Source organism: Salminus brasiliensis, chromosome 9 (assembly GCF_030463535.1).
Source record: "Salminus brasiliensis chromosome 9, fSalBra1.hap2, whole genome shotgun sequence".
Lineage (NCBI taxonomy): Eukaryota > Metazoa > Chordata > Actinopteri > Characiformes > Bryconidae > Salminus > Salminus brasiliensis.
In genome coordinates, this window is record NC_132886.1 from 15,765,971 (window position 1) to 15,782,878 (window position 16,908).

Consider the following 16,908-nt stretch of genomic DNA (forward strand, 5'->3'; position numbering starts at 1 on the left):
CCAGTGCGGTGAAGAAACGAACGCAGGTCCTGAGGAAGTAGAAGTTGCCGTAGTTGGCTCGATTTAAATAATCAGGAATAGATATTTCATCGGTTGCATGAGTTAAACACGAACTAAGTACGAGGTAAGAATGTAGAATTCATAAAGAATTTGCGTTTTAAATGATTAATGAAAGTGTGTTTTTGTTTTTAATGTTTGCTGCCTGCATCACCAGGCTAATCCCTAAGAGTGCACCAACGGCTCGGAGTCTTCCGAGCACAGCGAGGGCACTAAACAGGGGGAATGGGCACTAAACGGGGGGAATGGGCACTCTGAGTAATAATGGCTTTATTACACCTCTATAATGTCTGCACTCAACTTAATAACCCCGGGCTGGTGCGGATTTTGTCGCTAGGTCGGTGAATACAGCGCGGGGTTCTCTGGGTTTATCGTAGATGTGCTTTCAGACGCTGCTAAGCTGCTAACTTAGCTCCTGTGAACAATGTCAGAAAGCATGAAGTGTCCACTTAGCCTGGACCAGCCACCAGCACTGCGACCTCTAACCGAGCTCAAGTTCACGATACGAGGCCTTTAGTGGATGCAGCTTGAGCATTTAGCTAGCGTTTCGTTAAAAGGTTGCTGTAACTAGAGGAGCCCTCTTTACTGGGAGAGTTTAGCTCGATGGGGTGAAGAGGTGTTGAGCAGACGCTGCTTATTCTCACCTCTGTAAGGTTTCCATGGTCAGCTAGTTTTCATGTAGCTAGAGATAGCTAGTACATATGTTCATCATGGCAGTGGACTCCGTACCGTGGTCATTTGGTGCTACTGGAGGTGGTATTATGCTAGAAATATTTAATTTAGTTATAGACTTGAAACATTTCCTCTATTTAACAAATAAGTCTCTCAATTTAAATTCAGATCCACCAAATTAATAATAAATTGTTCCCTCTGAGTCTCATCTAAACTGAGGGAGAGGTTTAATTTGATTAAGGGATTTATTTATGAAATCGAGCCGACGTTTTATGTCCCTAAATTTTATCATTTTTAGGGACTAAAATGTATTTAAAAAAAAAAAAAATTAAGGTGTAATTTTTATAATTTATCTCCGTAGATATCTGATCGATAGTGGTAGCTGGGTGAAAAGGTTGCTGGTCTGTGAACAGCTGTTTTTTGTGGATGTATATAAAAAAAAAATTATATATATATTATATATAATATTAATATATATAATAATAAATATATAATAATTATATATATATATATATATATATATATATATATATATATATGGCCTGTCCTAAATAATAAATAAGTAATAAGTAAGTAAGTGGCCTACTATGTACAAAAGTATTGGGACACCTGCTCGTTTTTTGTCATTGTCCACAACCGTATAAAATTTAGGGACATAAAACGTTGGCTCGATTTCATAAATAAATCCCTTAATCAAATTAAACCTCTCCCTCAGTTTAGATGAGACTCACAGGGAACAATTTATTATTAATTTGGTGGATCTGAATTTAAATTGAGAGACTTATTTGTTAAATAGAGGAAACGTTTCAAGTCTATAACTAAATAAAATATTTCTAGCATAATACCACCTCCAGTAGCACCAAATGACCACGGTATGGAGTCCACTGCCATGATGAACATATGTACTCTTAGGGATTAGCCTATGTGTGCTTATATTTGACTGTGTGTAAAATGGCAAAATCCTGAGACTACCAGCCTTTTCGTGATACATGATATAACAGTAATTACAGTAATTAGTTTCTTGTTGTTTGAGAACAAGAAGCGCCACCTTTCTAGATGCACAGAAACCTCAGGTCATATTGGAGCTTGTCTCTTGGTCCAGTCTTCATGAAATTATGGCACAGTCTAAAGAACAGCTGATAGATATTTTAATGCATACTGCATAGCATAACTCTACATACTGAATGTAATATCTGTGCGGTTATATTATTATACAGTAATAATAATTATTAGCCTGTTAGTGTTATATTGTTATTCATATATAGTCTTGTGGACTGTGCTTTCCTCCATTCTTCTTTGAGAAATCCTCATTCACCATTCTGTCACCATCATATCACCAGAATCACCACTGAACATTTATTTTAGTCTATGCCTAAGCTAACTCTGCCGAAAAAGTAGTTTTATGCATGTTAGTTTTTATAGCAGTAATTTGCTGGTGTTTTTGAGAGTTCCTCTTTGCTTTTTTAGAAATCCTTTTTTCCGATAGTCTTATTGGTTTAAAATATATATATTTTTAATCCTTGATTCATATTGAGGTTCAAGTGTATTTAAAATATGCTATCTGGAAGTACTAATGGCATATTAGCCTTGTAACATGTATCACATGTTTCATGTGGTATATAATAAATGTGTGCCTGTTTGTACATGCATTAAATAGAGGGCTTCTACAGCAGCAATGCCAGCCCAGCCTGCTCCCAGAGAACCAGAGGAGGAGATGGAAACAGAGGCAGATTCTGAAGTGCCTCACGCTAACGGAGAAATGGAGGATGAGAGAGAGAGGCAGACAGGAGAAGCAGAGGAGACAGTGGAGGAGAGTGGAGAGGATCGGGACAGCGACTTGGAGGAGAGCGAAGCAGAAGAAGACGAAGAGGAAGATGAGGAGAGTTCAGGTGTGTATGCCACTAGATATCAAATCACATTACATTGGAAATGTGTCATATTTCAGTAGAATTGAGAACTAACACAATAATGGTATGTTACTGCACCTGTTCTGTGTAATGCAGACTGCAGACCACCTCTCCATAAAATAAATCAGATCTCCTTAAAAATCATTTGTTGGTTTCTTTTTGTTTATATAACCTATGTCTCGTACCCAAGGTCACTTAATCATTCGAAGACAAAGTCAAGCCGAGTAAAAATGATTTCAGATCAGTGTAAAGGGGCAGTCTATACCAATTTTACCAGTCCATTAATCTAGTGAAAATGGAAGGATGGAAAGAGCACGGATGAATAGTAGATAAGCATTTCTGCAATTTTCTCTCAGAGATGGACGATGAAGATTGTGAGAGGAGGAGAATGGAGTGTTTGGATGAAATGTCTGACTTGGAAAAGCAGTTTCTGGAACTCAAAGACAAGTAAGAGCACACTTGTTTCATCCAGCGAAAAGCAAAACAGTGAAATTGAAACAATACTATCTATCAATTTAAAAGCAACGGAATTATGACAATAAAGCCATACACAGCTATAGACACTTAGTTTGGATCGCCATTGAGAACATTCAACTCAGTAGCACGCAATGTGATGTTCAACTGAACGAATGTAATGTTGCACTGAACTCCGATGTAGCAGTTGAGTGTTCGGTACATTATGCACCACCTAAGCCCATGCCATGCTACTTTTTGCATATATTATAAAATATGTAAAGCATTGATAATTCACTAATGAAATATTAGGAAATACAACTTCAAACGAGGGATTAGTCTTTTATTTCACCCACAGATTTTTCTTGTTTATGTTAATACATGTTAAAAGCATTTCCAACCAGATTTAATTGGGCCTTAGGGGTGTGTTTACCTTAGGCTGGTTTCACACATATCCTACTGCGACTGTGTTGCATATGTGATACTCATGTTAACTGGTTTTGCATACACACAGCAATATGGCACAGCATTCCAGAAACGATGTGGAATCTAGAGATTGGGCATTGTTACTACTAGGGATGCACCAATCCATCTTTTTCTGTTTAGATACAGATACCTGTACATGAACTTTGCGCATCGGCCGATACCATTGATGAATGAATAAACCATGTACCTGACGATCTGGGAGAGACTTAAGGCATCAGGATTGACTTAATCATTACTTTACTACCTTTGTTAAACAAACTATAAAAATAAACACAGATATAAATGAACCCAATTTCTGTTTATTGATCACTAAAATGAATAACTGCTGGACCTTGGCACTGTGTTTTCTTGGCTCAGGATTTTTAAGTCTGCACGACTAAAGAGGAGCTAGCAGCTCCTCATTTCTCGGTTCTCCTTATATGGAAGACTAGCTGGATTACTCACTGATAGTTGATGACAGGTCATGGTATGTATATGATGCCTGTAGGTCCTAGGTCATGAAGCCTTGAATACCGGCTGTGCGAGAATCAGTTTCCGCAAATGGATCGGTCCTTTGTATCAGACTAACTATCCGATACCCAATCCAGCTAATTTTGTTGGTATCAGGACCGATATCTGATTCTAGTTTCGGATCAGTGCATCCCTAGTTCCTACTCATTGTTCCTATTCAAAACTCATTCAAGCTCCAAAAAACTATGAAAATGAAACGTGATATAAAAATGTGAAAATTAATTCTAAGGGGATCTTCATAAATTCACCATTAAAAGCACTTGCGTATTAGATGAGACCCCAGAGCACCGTGTGAAGAGGTACTAAACCTTTAAAAAAATTAAAGTCTAATATCAGACATTTTTAATATTACCTGTAAAAACATAACTTTATTCATGTGGACAAATTTTTTTGGAGCTTAAAATGGATTTAGAGTCCACAGTAGTGACATGTATAAGTAAAATACTATATAAATAATGAGATGCAGGAGACAAGTTTCTGAGTGTCCAGTTGGCACAAATCCACCAATTACAGATGAGAGGCAGATTAGGCACAGTTAGACACAGCGAGAGGAAGGAGACAAGTATGTTGATTCGTCTTCCTTGCCTCGTAACTCAGCATGTGAGTGAAATGCGATCTGGCAATGAGATGTAATGTAAAGGAAGGGCTCTACTGATTCAAAAAAGTTTGAACTGTATTTCTGCACTGTATTATCACAAATATATTAATAGAAACATCACATTTGACACGCAGGTGCACTCGTAGTCCCCAGCTAACTGTGTTATATACACATTTCCTGGTAGATCTACAGGCTGGCAGTGTTACCCTGGCACAAGTAGGGTCGCAACAGTATTAGATTTGTATGGTATAATAACTGTCATGGATAATATAATGGTTTTGTAAAATCACAGTTTACAGTTTTTCCATAATTATTGTTATCAGTTACAATGGCTCTTAAAGGAATGAAAACAGAAGATTTTTTGCAGCATGCAGTATGTCTGAACCTGCCTCATAGTCCTTTGTGGTTGTATCTAGACTGTTTAGAGAAAGGCTGGACCAGGTGAAAGTGAAACTGGACGAGGTGCTGACGGGAAAGGCAGGAGAGTACAGAGAGCCACTGGCCTCCCTGCAACACAACATGCAGCTACGCACACAAGTGGCAGGTAACCCTAATATAATACCCTAAAAACCCTAATAACTGTATCATTATTGATGTAAAATATGCCCCATTTTAATATGCATCAAGTAAAGTTGAATCGAATAACCCTTCAACTGGCAAAGACTTTCCATTTAGGTACTGAATAATCAGCCTTAGGCATGTTCTAAGACAAAAGTTTCATCTAACTAAACTAATAATACACAAACAGTTTTTATAGAGCATGTTGAGTAAACACCCGCAGTGCAGGCTAGAAAAAGTAAGTTAACAGTTTAGTGTAATAACATATAGATCACCTGTTTTATGCAAATTACCTCCACCAAATGTCTGCAAATAAGATTCTGAGGCTGTAGAGGAGGAGTTTAGGATAATTTCTCTCTGTAAATGTGTTTGACTTTGGAAGCCTCTTCAGCAACAACCCTCTTAAGGTCATGCCACACCATCTCAATAGGGTCAAGGTCAGGACTCTGACTTTTAGTTGGTTTATTTGTGCGCTTTGGGCCATTGTCTTCTCTTCAACTTGAGATCACACACCCCTACGTTCTATTGTAAAATGTTTTGATGCATTTTTTAATACAAAAATTATTTTAAGGTGTCCAAGTCCTGAGGCAACAAAGCCCCAAACCATGATGCTTCTTCCACCATGCTTTACAGTTGAGGTTTTGGTGTTGATGTGCAGTGGTCATTTTTCTAATAGTGGACACATCTGTACGTCTGTAGGTCCCCTTAAGTTCTTTCTCACCCTTTTCAGGATTGCCCATTGTCTCTTGGAGTGATAATAAAGGGATGCCTGCTCCTAGGGAGAGTAGAAACTGTCTTAATTTTTCTCCATTTGTTGACACTTTGTCTAACTGTGGATTGATGAACACCCAGATCTTTAGCAGTGCTTTTGTAGCCCTTTCCAGCTTCATGTGTCTGTATAAGACGTCTTCTGAGGCCTTGTGAAAGTTGTTTGCATTAAGGCAGTCTTCTTGAGAAGAACAGATTTATCAGTAACCAGGCTTTGTGTGTCTGCATTTAATGGACAACTTCCAGTCTCCTTAATTCAAATAAATTGAAACACCTTTTGCCAATTAGCTCTTTGGGAAGTCATTAACACAGGTTCAGAGCAACATGCAATAATGCGAAAATATTGGATTCCACATTTTCAACAAGAGTTCAAGAGTTTCTCCCTTCTTTCAGTGAGCTGCAAGATTGTAGTAATTAAGATTGGGGGTGCTTTCACACCTACCTCAAGTCAATTCAAGTGGGTTTTTATTGTAATTTCAACTACATACAGAGTACACAGTGAAACGAAACAACGTTCCTCCAGGACCATGGTGCAACATAGACACAGTGCATACCTTGCTTGGACTTTTCAGATTGGTGTTTTGGATGGTTTGGATGAACTTTCGGACCAATTGCGGAAAATTGGGCCAAGCGATCATCACCCATTAAACAATAGAAGATGAAAAAGAGCCAGGCGTTGTGCTGAATTCTGCCTCTCTACCAGTATCAGATCCCCTTTATGTGCACATGCATCATGCAGCAGTATCGGCCCAACAGATTACACTTGTGATTCTTGTGTCTACTGTAACTGAAGATTAACCCTTATTTAGAAACAGAAATAAAAGGAATTTGAGGCTAATCTCCTATGTTCATTCTACTGGGTGATGCTCATGCACTCGAAGAGAGTGGGATTCTGGTTGGAAGGCAAAATTCAACACCTGGAAAAGCAACTTGCCGAATTGACAACACGTCAGTGTCAGACCAATCAATGCTAAGTATAGCCAGACGAAACCAACACAGGTGATGACGGCAGGACGTAGCCAGGTTCTTTAGCTCATCAAATTGCAGTGTGAAACCAAAACTAAGCAGACCATAATATAGTAACTATAATAATTGATATAAAATACAACATGCTATTGGTATAGCCAGCAATAAGTGTTAACTTCTTGTGTTAAAGGGTAACATACTCCACTGGAAAGAAGGGTTTAAAGACTGCTCTGTCTTTGTGTTGCTCTGTGTAGGCGTGTACAGAGAACTGTGCCTTCAGGTGATCAGACACAGGCATGAGTGTGAAGTACAGGGAGCAAAACAACATCTGGAGGTAACACTTTTCAGCACAAATGGAACACACGATTAGTCAGATGTGAAAAGTGATGATGTGGAAAGAGTAAAATGAGCGTATGTTTGGGTGTGCTCGGCAGAGTGAGAGAACCCTCCTGTTTGATGCCATGAAGACAGAACTTCTAGAGAAGATCCGCAGATTAGAGGAAGACAAGCAGAGTGTGGACATCACCTCAGGTAAACACACGTAAATGCTCACACACATTTTTACACCCTAATGCGCAGAAAAACAGATGCATAAAAAATCCTGATAAAACCTTGAATCCTGACAATGTCTGAAAAGGAAACTTCATAAGAGAGGGGATTTAATTTACATTCATTTTAATGTGTTTTTTTTGCAAGTGATTTTGGACCATTTCTTTTGGTTCCAAAAAAAGATTTTCTCATAATCATATTATTACCTTTCATTTAAATTTTCATTTTGTAATAATTAAAATATAGAACAGAACTTAGATGAAGTATTTAAAAGAGCATGGAGAGAAAGGATGAACAGAGACACAGAGTCTATTTTCACTTCAACGCCACACAGATGAAGATGTTTTTTCCCCACAGTAAAAGTGGAGGCTACTAAATATGCTGCAGCCTGCTGTAGCCTAGCCTAAACTTACTATGCAGGCCGCTCCACAGCTACTAATGTTCCAATCATACTAGGAATCCAGTAAATAGGGATCAGGGCTAATTTTGCAATTTGCATTTTCCATTTTGCAGTGGATCGGGCATTGACTAGTTTAATCTCAGTCTCATAGAAACCCAAATCAAGCACTTTCGCCTCACTATAAAACAGTTATTTCAAATTGTTAGTAAACAAACAACAACAGATATTAGTCCGTAGGAGTCTGTACCACTACACACATACATGAAGTGGTTTGACTGCAGTGTTTTTAAGGAAACTGGGAGCTGAATGGTCAGGGAGGAGAGTCAGGCTGGATTATAAGAAATTGAACACACTATAAAATAGTCTGTACTGTTTTAGTATGTATAAAAAATAGTCTGTACTAAACTAAATCAATCAGTCCAGAATGTCTCATTATAGAAACTACTACTAAAAATAAAGGGTTTTTACTTCACCGTAGTAGCATTAATGTAAATGTTAAGGGTCACACAATGCACAGTCCACATGGACTCACACTAGGTTCTCACTAGGTTCTGTGCAGTGTCAAACACATCAAGAAAGATCACTGCAGAGGTGATTGTCATTAGGATTTTGCATCTTTGACGCTCTGCTGCCAGACTGGAATTAGCAGTGTCACAAGCATTTCTCCAAGGGAGGTGATCAGACTCTCTGAATGTGGGATTTCCTGATCTTGCAAACACACACTCCCAGCTGAAGGCGTTACTCCTGTACCAGTGTGTGTTTGGTGACGTGTGCATCTATTTCACGCACACTCACCACCTACTGGAGAGGGTGTGAATTACTTTGATTTACAGCAGATCGCCCTCAGGTTTTAATCTGTCAAAAACTAACCTTTTTTAATGGTTTTAAAAAGGAAAAATTGAGTTACAAGGTTTTGACTTGCTCATATGCAGATATATTAACAGCCCACTTCTGTGTCTCTCTCTGTCTCTCAGAGTGGTGGAGTGATGAGGTAAAGATGAAGAAGTGTAAGAGGAGAAGTCACCTCGCCCGCCAGGACAGGAAAAAAAAGCCAGCACTTGTATCAGGTAATACATTCCTTCATTCGAACCATCCGTTCTCCTTCTCTTCTGCATGTGTCTGTCCCTCTCCTGCCTCAAAGGCTTTCACTCTGTCCACCAGCATCTCTCGTTCATTAAGGTTATGTCTGCATCCCTCTCATACTCATGGTACTCTACATGTCCATCTCTTTCTCTCTCTCTTGCACTCTCTCTCTCTCTCTCTCTCTCTCTCAGGACCTTACATAGTGTACATGCTGAGGGATATTGATATACTGGAAGACTGGACGGCCATCAAGAAGGTATTCACCTGTCATCCCCACTCAGTCATCCATTATCAGAAATCAGTTAACTGCTTATTGCTGTCCAGCCTCTGTGTGTATGCGAGTGTTTTAGGGGTGTTACAATATGCATATTAATATGCATGTACAGGGTGGGAATATTTTACACTATTAAAAGTGTTTGTGATAGACATACTGCCACAGACAGGAATGGTTTCCACGCTCCACAACTGCAAATGTAAGAAAACTCCTCTGTGCTACAAAAAATGTGTTTGTCTTCTAAGGAAAATACTTGTTTGTGTTAATTATGCTTTCACTAGTTTGCTGTCTTGTTTTGAAAATTGCACCTTTGCATTATAACTTGGCAGGAGAGCCAAAGAGATAAAGAAGAAGTCCTTCAACTATCAATAAATCAACTATATTAAAAGTCACTTCTTAAAAAAGTGATGTCTGCCAGAGTCACTTGTCTGTTCACACAGACAATACTAGCGAGACACCTGTCACAATCATTTAGCACCCGCTATCTTGCTTACTCAGATCATTCACGTCACCTTGCCATGAGCACTCAGGCCAGTGTTCAACCCCACTCACAAGATTACACCACACAACTTAAACAGGTGTGGACGTTCCTAAGCCAAGCCCAGAGATAACGACGCTTCATAATAATTTTACATACTGCTATCACATGACTTTTGGCATGTCCGTGTATATTCCTTGATCACTGTTTTGTTTATCACCCTTTCTTGCCTTTTTTCCTTTTCTCTTTTTATCCTGTTGTTTATTTCCAGGTTTAAATGGGGAAAAAAATCCAGCGTGATCTCAGCTTTTTGGACTTGATCATATCATGGCATTGTTATGCCCCTAGTGATTAATTTTGATTGCTGTATCTTTGTCTTTATCTTTAGGCTAAAGCTGCACTAATGCCCTTGAAGAAGAAGTCAGATAGTAAGTCCCAGCATGGCGCTCAGCAGTCAATCAATGTGTGTGCGTGTGTGGCCGTGGTGGTGTGTGATGTGTTTATCCCCATCATCCTGTGGCGATGTGTCTCCTAATCCCTAAAAGTCCCTCTCCGTCTCCTCCGGCAGCTGTTTTTACATCCTAGTGCAGAGGCCAGAGGTTAGCTGAGAGACACATGCTCTAAAAGCAATAATAACTCTCAGCACCAACTAGCACTGAACTGCAGCCCGGCTCTGATTGTCTCTAATTCATTACATGCGGATAAATTCACTCCCTATCAAAGCTCTAGCCACAAGCCAGGCATATTTTCAGACATAATTTGCCTCTTCTGAAAGTCTCAGTGGATATTATGGTTCAAATTAAGACTCTCTCTTTCTCTCTTGCTCTGTTTTAGAGAGAGAGGGCCCTGCCTAACTATATAATGCCTTCAGCTGAAGAGAGAGAATCCATATCATGTTTAATTCAAATATCTCATTATCGTTTGCAATTACCGTTTGGAAAGAGCGTGCGTGTGTGTACGTGTTGAGTTTATGCATCCATTACAGGATGCGTCCTCCAAAGCAAATACGCTGGTGTGTATGTGCACGCAATTAGCGAGGGGTGTACTGTGATGAGGTTGGCGGCACCATGTTTAACATGCCTGGGGCAACTGTAGAAAATATACACGCTAACTCACACCCCTTCAGCTCGGGCCTTTAGTTCAAATGAACAGATATACTAGCATGGACACATGTTCACTTGCAACCAGAAATATTCAACCTCCCAAACAAAGTAAGGATTTATAACGTTAAACATTTCAGCAGAGCTGGAGCTTGCTTTAAATGAATTTGTTATCAGTTGATAAATACAGCAAATAAATGAAAAACTGAATAATTCAGTATTTTGGGGGGAAGCAGGGTATTTAGTTAACTCTAAAGGGGAGTCTAAAGGGTATTTTCTTGATTTTTGAAAATCTTTTAAAATTTGCCTTTAAAAGCACTTGCATATTAGGTAACACCCATATGTTTTATACAGTCTCAGCTCTCTCTGTACCTGTGCGACCTAGAGCACTGTGTGAAGAGATACTCCAACCCTAAACTTAAAAACGTGAAGACTGATTTTAGAAATATTCTTAGTATTTCCTGTAAAAACATCTGATAGTACTTCTACTTCTACTAATGCTGAACATCTGATCACGCTGATCACCCACAAAGCTGGGTCAGTGATGCTGTGGAGATGTTTTTGTGCTACTTGACTGCATAAGTGGCATCGTGGAATCACAATACTAAAGCGAAATGCCTTCTGTGGTGAATTGAACCTTGGTTATAATTGGTGATCATCAATCCCAAGCAAAGTTCAGAAGTCCTGGAATGGTTAGGAATGGCCTTCTCAGTCTCCAGATTTAAACCCCATAGATAATCTTTGATGGGATTCAAAGAAAGCAGTTGCTGCACAGAAGCAATCAAACCTCAGTGAGCTGAAAGCTTCTGCACAAGACGAATGGACAAAGATTCCCTGAGAAAAGTGCCAGAAGCATGTCAGCATTTACCAAAATTGCTTATTAGAGATTATGAAGGAAAAAGGATGCTCCACCAAGTACTGAGGTTGGGGGTTGAATAATAGTGCACGTGGACATTTGTCAAGAGACTACATTTTTTTAGTTTTTTTTTTTTTCAATATTTTCAAATTAAATTGTATATTTTCATTCAATTTTATAAACATCACCATAATGCATTTTAGGCGAGGAGGTTTGACTATTTCTGATTGCAACTGTACTCTCAGCCACTGCAGGTTTGCATAATCACAGCTGTCAGAGACTTTCTGAAGAGGAGAAAAACGTCACTAGCTCATACTGTTCTGACCTATCCAGCTCTAAGCATCTCTGTATTTCAGTGACTTTGTTATCTCTCAGAACTGTAGAAATACCCGATAGGCATGTTAGCTTTCAATTCAAGTTTAAAAAAGCTCAGGCTGTCAAGAAATGGAGGTGTTCTTATGACAGAGACTGTATGCAAAGTTGGCACCTTTCATTATACACTTAATTTCTTTTCTTAAACACCCCTCTCTCTTATCTGTCTCTCTGGCAGGTCGTCAGTTGTCAGTACGATGTGAAGGAGGCACGCTGTTCTATGAGGGAGAGCGATTCTCGAAGGGGAACAGCGTTCTACTGGAAGTCTCTGATGACAGCCCGGCACAGTCAGTATCTCATCTACCCCCTACATCTCTCTCTCTCTGTTATTTTCTGTGTAAAGTCTTGTTTAATCTGCAGTAAAACAATGCATTGACACTAATGTAAAATCAGCAGAGTTAAATGAGCTACCACACTCAGAAATTGTGAATTGTGTCTGACACAGAGTGGGTAAATGAACCTCTGCAGGAAACAGTTTAACGTTTTTAAAGGGCCCATGTCAATAAAAACTAAAACCATACCTCCCTTATATATATATATATAAGGCAAATATATATATATATATATATATATATATATATATATATATATATGGCAAATATATATATATATATATATATATATATATTATACATTTACGGCATTTAGCTGACGCTCTTATCCAGAGCGACTTACAAGGTTCCTCGTATTACAGAGGTGGGTCAGTGTAGTGTTAGGAGTCTTGCCCAAGGACTCTTATTGGTGTAGCGCAGCATAGTCACCCAGACCGGGAATCGAACCCCAGTATTCCACGTGGTGTGGTAGCACACTGGCAGGTAGTGGTGTTATCTGTTGCGCCGCACCAACCACTTATATATATATATATATAAGTAATGTGCAAATACTCTAATTCAAGTAAATATAACTAGCTATAATAAAAATACTGAGGGCTACATAGCAAATAAACTGAGGGCTACATAGCAAAGCGCAAAAGCAAAGGTGCCGCATTGTAAATGAAAACAGTTGAAAACACCATCCACACTCGACTTTGTGCTTTTAGATATGAGGCTTTATCTTCTAAACGTGTGTATATTTCAGTCAAAGTGAGCTGGACGTTCCTGGCTACACATCATTATCCATGGACCATTGGTTCTTTGGGAATATAGATGGATGGCTGTCAGGTCCAACTGCCTTTAGCATTGCTTTATAATTGCTTGTTTTGTTCCCGGTTTGGCCGTTTTCCCTAATAAACGCAACCGTGTTGCAGAATGTTTTGCCACTCAATCCGACTAAAGGGGCCGATTCCAGCGGGAATGTGGTGTCCATGCACACTTTCTATAAAAACAGAACATCAGAAGATTTTCACTCCTAACTTGCTGTGCATAAATGTTACGCATGAGCCATTGTAGTTCGTTTTGATGCTGCATTTATGTGTTTGTTTGTTTATATATGTGTAAGCATTGCTAAATTTGGCTAATTAAAATTAAGATTAAAAGATGTTAAAGATAGTATTTTATTTGTATTGGCCATTGTACTATTATTCCAATGAGAAACTGTTTTATAATAAATTGTGTAATTTATGCAAAGCCGCACTCATCCATCTGAAGGTCTTCAGGTCTACAGGTTTTCCCTGTTAGTTGGTCATTTCCACACCCTACCAAAGAAGCCCTTACTAATATAAAGCATGGAATATTCCATAATATATATTCTATAATTATGTGACTTTAAACAACAGTATTTCTGTGATGATGGAGATCTAACACTGTGTTTATTATTGTGAATCAGAAAGTGTGAGGTGTGGACCTTTCAGGAGTCTGAAGGTCTTCCCTAGTATTTTGAACTAAAATTAAATGACTATTCTTAACCTTTTTCATGTCCTTTCTCTCTTTTACTCCCCCTCTATTTCTCTGTTTCTCTCTTAGGGCAGTAATAACAGCCATCAATGCAGGCGAGGTCTGGTTTAAAAGAACAGATGGTAGCAAAACCAAAATCTACGTCTCCCAGCTACAGAAAGGCAAATACACCATACGGAGAGCCTAGAGCACACATGCACACACACATACACACACACATGCACACACATATACAGACACACAGACACAAAGTGTATGGTGTACAGAGTTACCTGCCATGTACAGCAGGTGTGTGTATATGTACTGTTAATACAACTGTATCATCCAAACATCCAGTCAACTAATGCAGAAATACACTGTTATTTAATTCCTAATGGACTTAAAGCGAGCCAGCCAGCAGAGTTAGTGCCTAATACATAAACACAATATGTTGCTTTGATAGACTGGACTGAATGCTTCACTAGCACGCTTTGCAGAGGCGTTTAAATGAGCAGCAAGCGTAACAGCAGCTTCTGTTCTTCAGGACACACAGCGTATGGCATAACAAAGAAACTGCTGAATCACAGTGTCCCACCACAAGCATACTCATACCGTATACACACACACACACACACACGCACACACATAATTCAGTAGCTGTAAACTGTAGACCAAATAAGAGTTTTGTGATCATATAATGATCACAGACTGAAAGATATACAAAGCTTTCCCCCATTACCATGTTCAGGAAGAACGGGCTACCTATAGCAAAAACCTGGAGCCGGATTCACAAAAGCTATTCTAAGAAAAATCCTAAGAAAATTTTGATGAACACTAAGAAGTTCATACGAGTGGGCCTCATTCACCAATCTTCCAAAGAATTTTCTTCATTTTGTTCCTGAGAAACGACCTAACATAAAGTCTAGGTCAGAATCATTATGTGTTTTTATAGCCCAGAAAATGCTCTCCTCTAATAATGATGGAAACTAATAACTTCATGGAACTTAATCAATCCAAACGAAGAAAGCATTGGTAAATGTAAGTAAGTAAGATTTCTTTCTAAGAACAGTAGGGAAATAAGGCCCCATGAAATTCTCCCAAAAAACTTTGTAAGAAAATATTTGAAAACTTTTAATTTTTTTATTTTGAGAATAATTAAGAACGTCTTAATTGTTTTCTCAAGATTTTGAGGAAAGAGGCTCTTCATGGTTTTCTTATGTTTCTGTTTATGCTGCACTTTACAGCTTATTATAAACAATTTTTTTTGAATGTTCAACTGTTCAATTAAATTTGTATACTAAAATGAAAATGAAAAATAAATGTTAAGTGCTAGATGTGACGGTAAAGGAAACAAGAGGAACAAATCCTCTTGATAACTTTCTTTACTTTAGATCAAACTCCACTTTAAATCTTGTTAAGTATAAATATTTAAGAACATTTTTTTTTAAGAATATCAGTTTTTCTTAGAATGTTTCCTAAGAGAAAAGGTAAATAATAACACAATAAGATTCATCAGAGTTTTAAATAATAACTCTATTTTAACTTTATTTGGAAGTATGAAGTTGAGACACTTTTGTGAATCCAGCCTCTGGAGTACATTACCTGTGAACCTTTCCACACATGGTGCACTATTTGCCTATACACTGTATCCACGATGTAGTTTTAAAAAGTACACTAAAGATTTAGAGATGGCCTGGATGACTGCAGTCGATGCACTCACACCATAAATGTTCCTTTATGCCGTAGCATTGCAGGCCCTTGGTGTAAGTTGACTTTTTTCTGTAATAGGAGGCCAGGTTTGCAGTGTCTTTCTGAACAGTGTAGAATAGTTAGAGTAGCATGAGGTATTCTTCAATTGAGCAGCTTCTACTGATGGCACGAAACGACCCGCGCCTCTTTAATAATGATTGCACTTCAGAATAAGGAGAATATTTGTGATGAACCTGATTTTTTGAGCTTATTTTAATAAGACTTATTGAGTGCAAAGAGTATTTATATACGTTTGTACACTGATTTGGAATCAGAGGGTGCTTTTACAACTTATTTAAAAAAAAAAAGTGTTTTAATATAATCATGTATTTATAACAATACAAAAAATAAAATCTGTTCTTTTATTAAAGCGTTTAAATGTTTTCCTTCCCTTATTTGTGATGAAAGTAGTGAATAAAATGTAGGCGTGTGCTCCTGACACACATCATTGTGTTCATTAACCTTTTTTTAAATGAGCGACCCCATAGGAAGCCTATGAGCAGATGGTCTGAATGTCCAGTAGGTGGCGAAATTGTCCTATTTTGTACCTGCATGTCCAAATATTGTCATTAGATGGCGCTAGGATTGTTACAGGACTGTGAGCACTATATTTAGCCTGTAGATGCAGAATATGGGAGACTGTTTTTTCCACTTATGCCAGACAGACTTAGCGTACAGACTGATCCACCCTCAGCGGGCTTTAAAAGAACCAGTGCTTTTTTTTTAATATTAGTTTACTAATGTGCAAATTAAAAAATCCAGTCTTGGCATGCATCCAGGAGTCTCTCAGCACGCTTAATTTACTGGGCCAGTGGGGTTTTAATGCATCTAATGATACAGTGGGTGTGTGTATATGTGTGTGTACATGTGTGAAATTCCTGATTAATCTGGTTGGAGTATGTTTCGGCGTATTACTGACTGCATGCTCCAGCAATATGAGCAGTGTCCCCTGGGAGCTCTGACTGGGATGGATATGTCAGACTTGACAATATACACACAAACACACACACACACACACACACACACAGGACTGGTTTGGACTAGAAATGCCCCATGTGAGAGCCTATCAATTTGAAGTTCACACACACACACTTAATTAAGACCTCACTGTACACACCCTCATCATTCTCTCTGCTGTTGACGAAGATCTCTACCGCCGAGAAGCTGCTCTCCTTCTAACCTCTAATACACACACTCACCTCCCCTCATTCCTATATCCTCCATCTCCAGCTAACACTCTCCAGACCCCCCTCTGTTCTCA

At 38.6% G+C, this 16,908-nt stretch overlaps 1 protein-coding gene across 1 annotated transcript; it reads left to right on the forward strand.

Annotated features, from left to right (window-relative positions):
* Positions 1-15: 15 nt before the first annotated feature.
* brms1 (BRMS1 transcriptional repressor and anoikis regulator) lies at positions 16-16,017 on the forward strand. Its single transcript, XM_072686773.1, has 11 exons — positions 16-124; positions 2,387-2,618; positions 2,993-3,083; positions 5,100-5,227; positions 7,230-7,309; positions 7,410-7,506; positions 8,899-8,991; positions 9,199-9,263; positions 10,148-10,187; positions 12,266-12,374; positions 13,989-16,017. Exons 2-11 carry the CDS (start codon positions 2,405-2,407, stop codon positions 14,104-14,106), a joined length of 1,035 nt encoding a protein of 344 aa, XP_072542874.1. The 5' UTR covers positions 16-124; positions 2,387-2,404; the 3' UTR covers positions 14,107-16,017.
* The last annotated feature ends 891 nt before the right edge of the window (positions 16,018-16,908 follow it).

Coding starts and splice junctions, on each gene's coding strand:
- brms1 (XM_072686773.1), top strand. CDS start 2,405: ATGCCAGCCCAGCCTGCTCCCAGAGAACCAGAGGAGGAGATGGAAACA. Junction 2,619..2,992: donor GGAAGATGAGGAGAGTTCAG/GTGTGTATGCCA, acceptor ATTTTCTCTCAG/AGATGGACGATGAAGATTGT. Junction 7,310..7,409: donor GAGCAAAACAACATCTGGAG/GTAACACTTTTC, acceptor TGTGCTCGGCAG/AGTGAGAGAACCCTCCTGTT.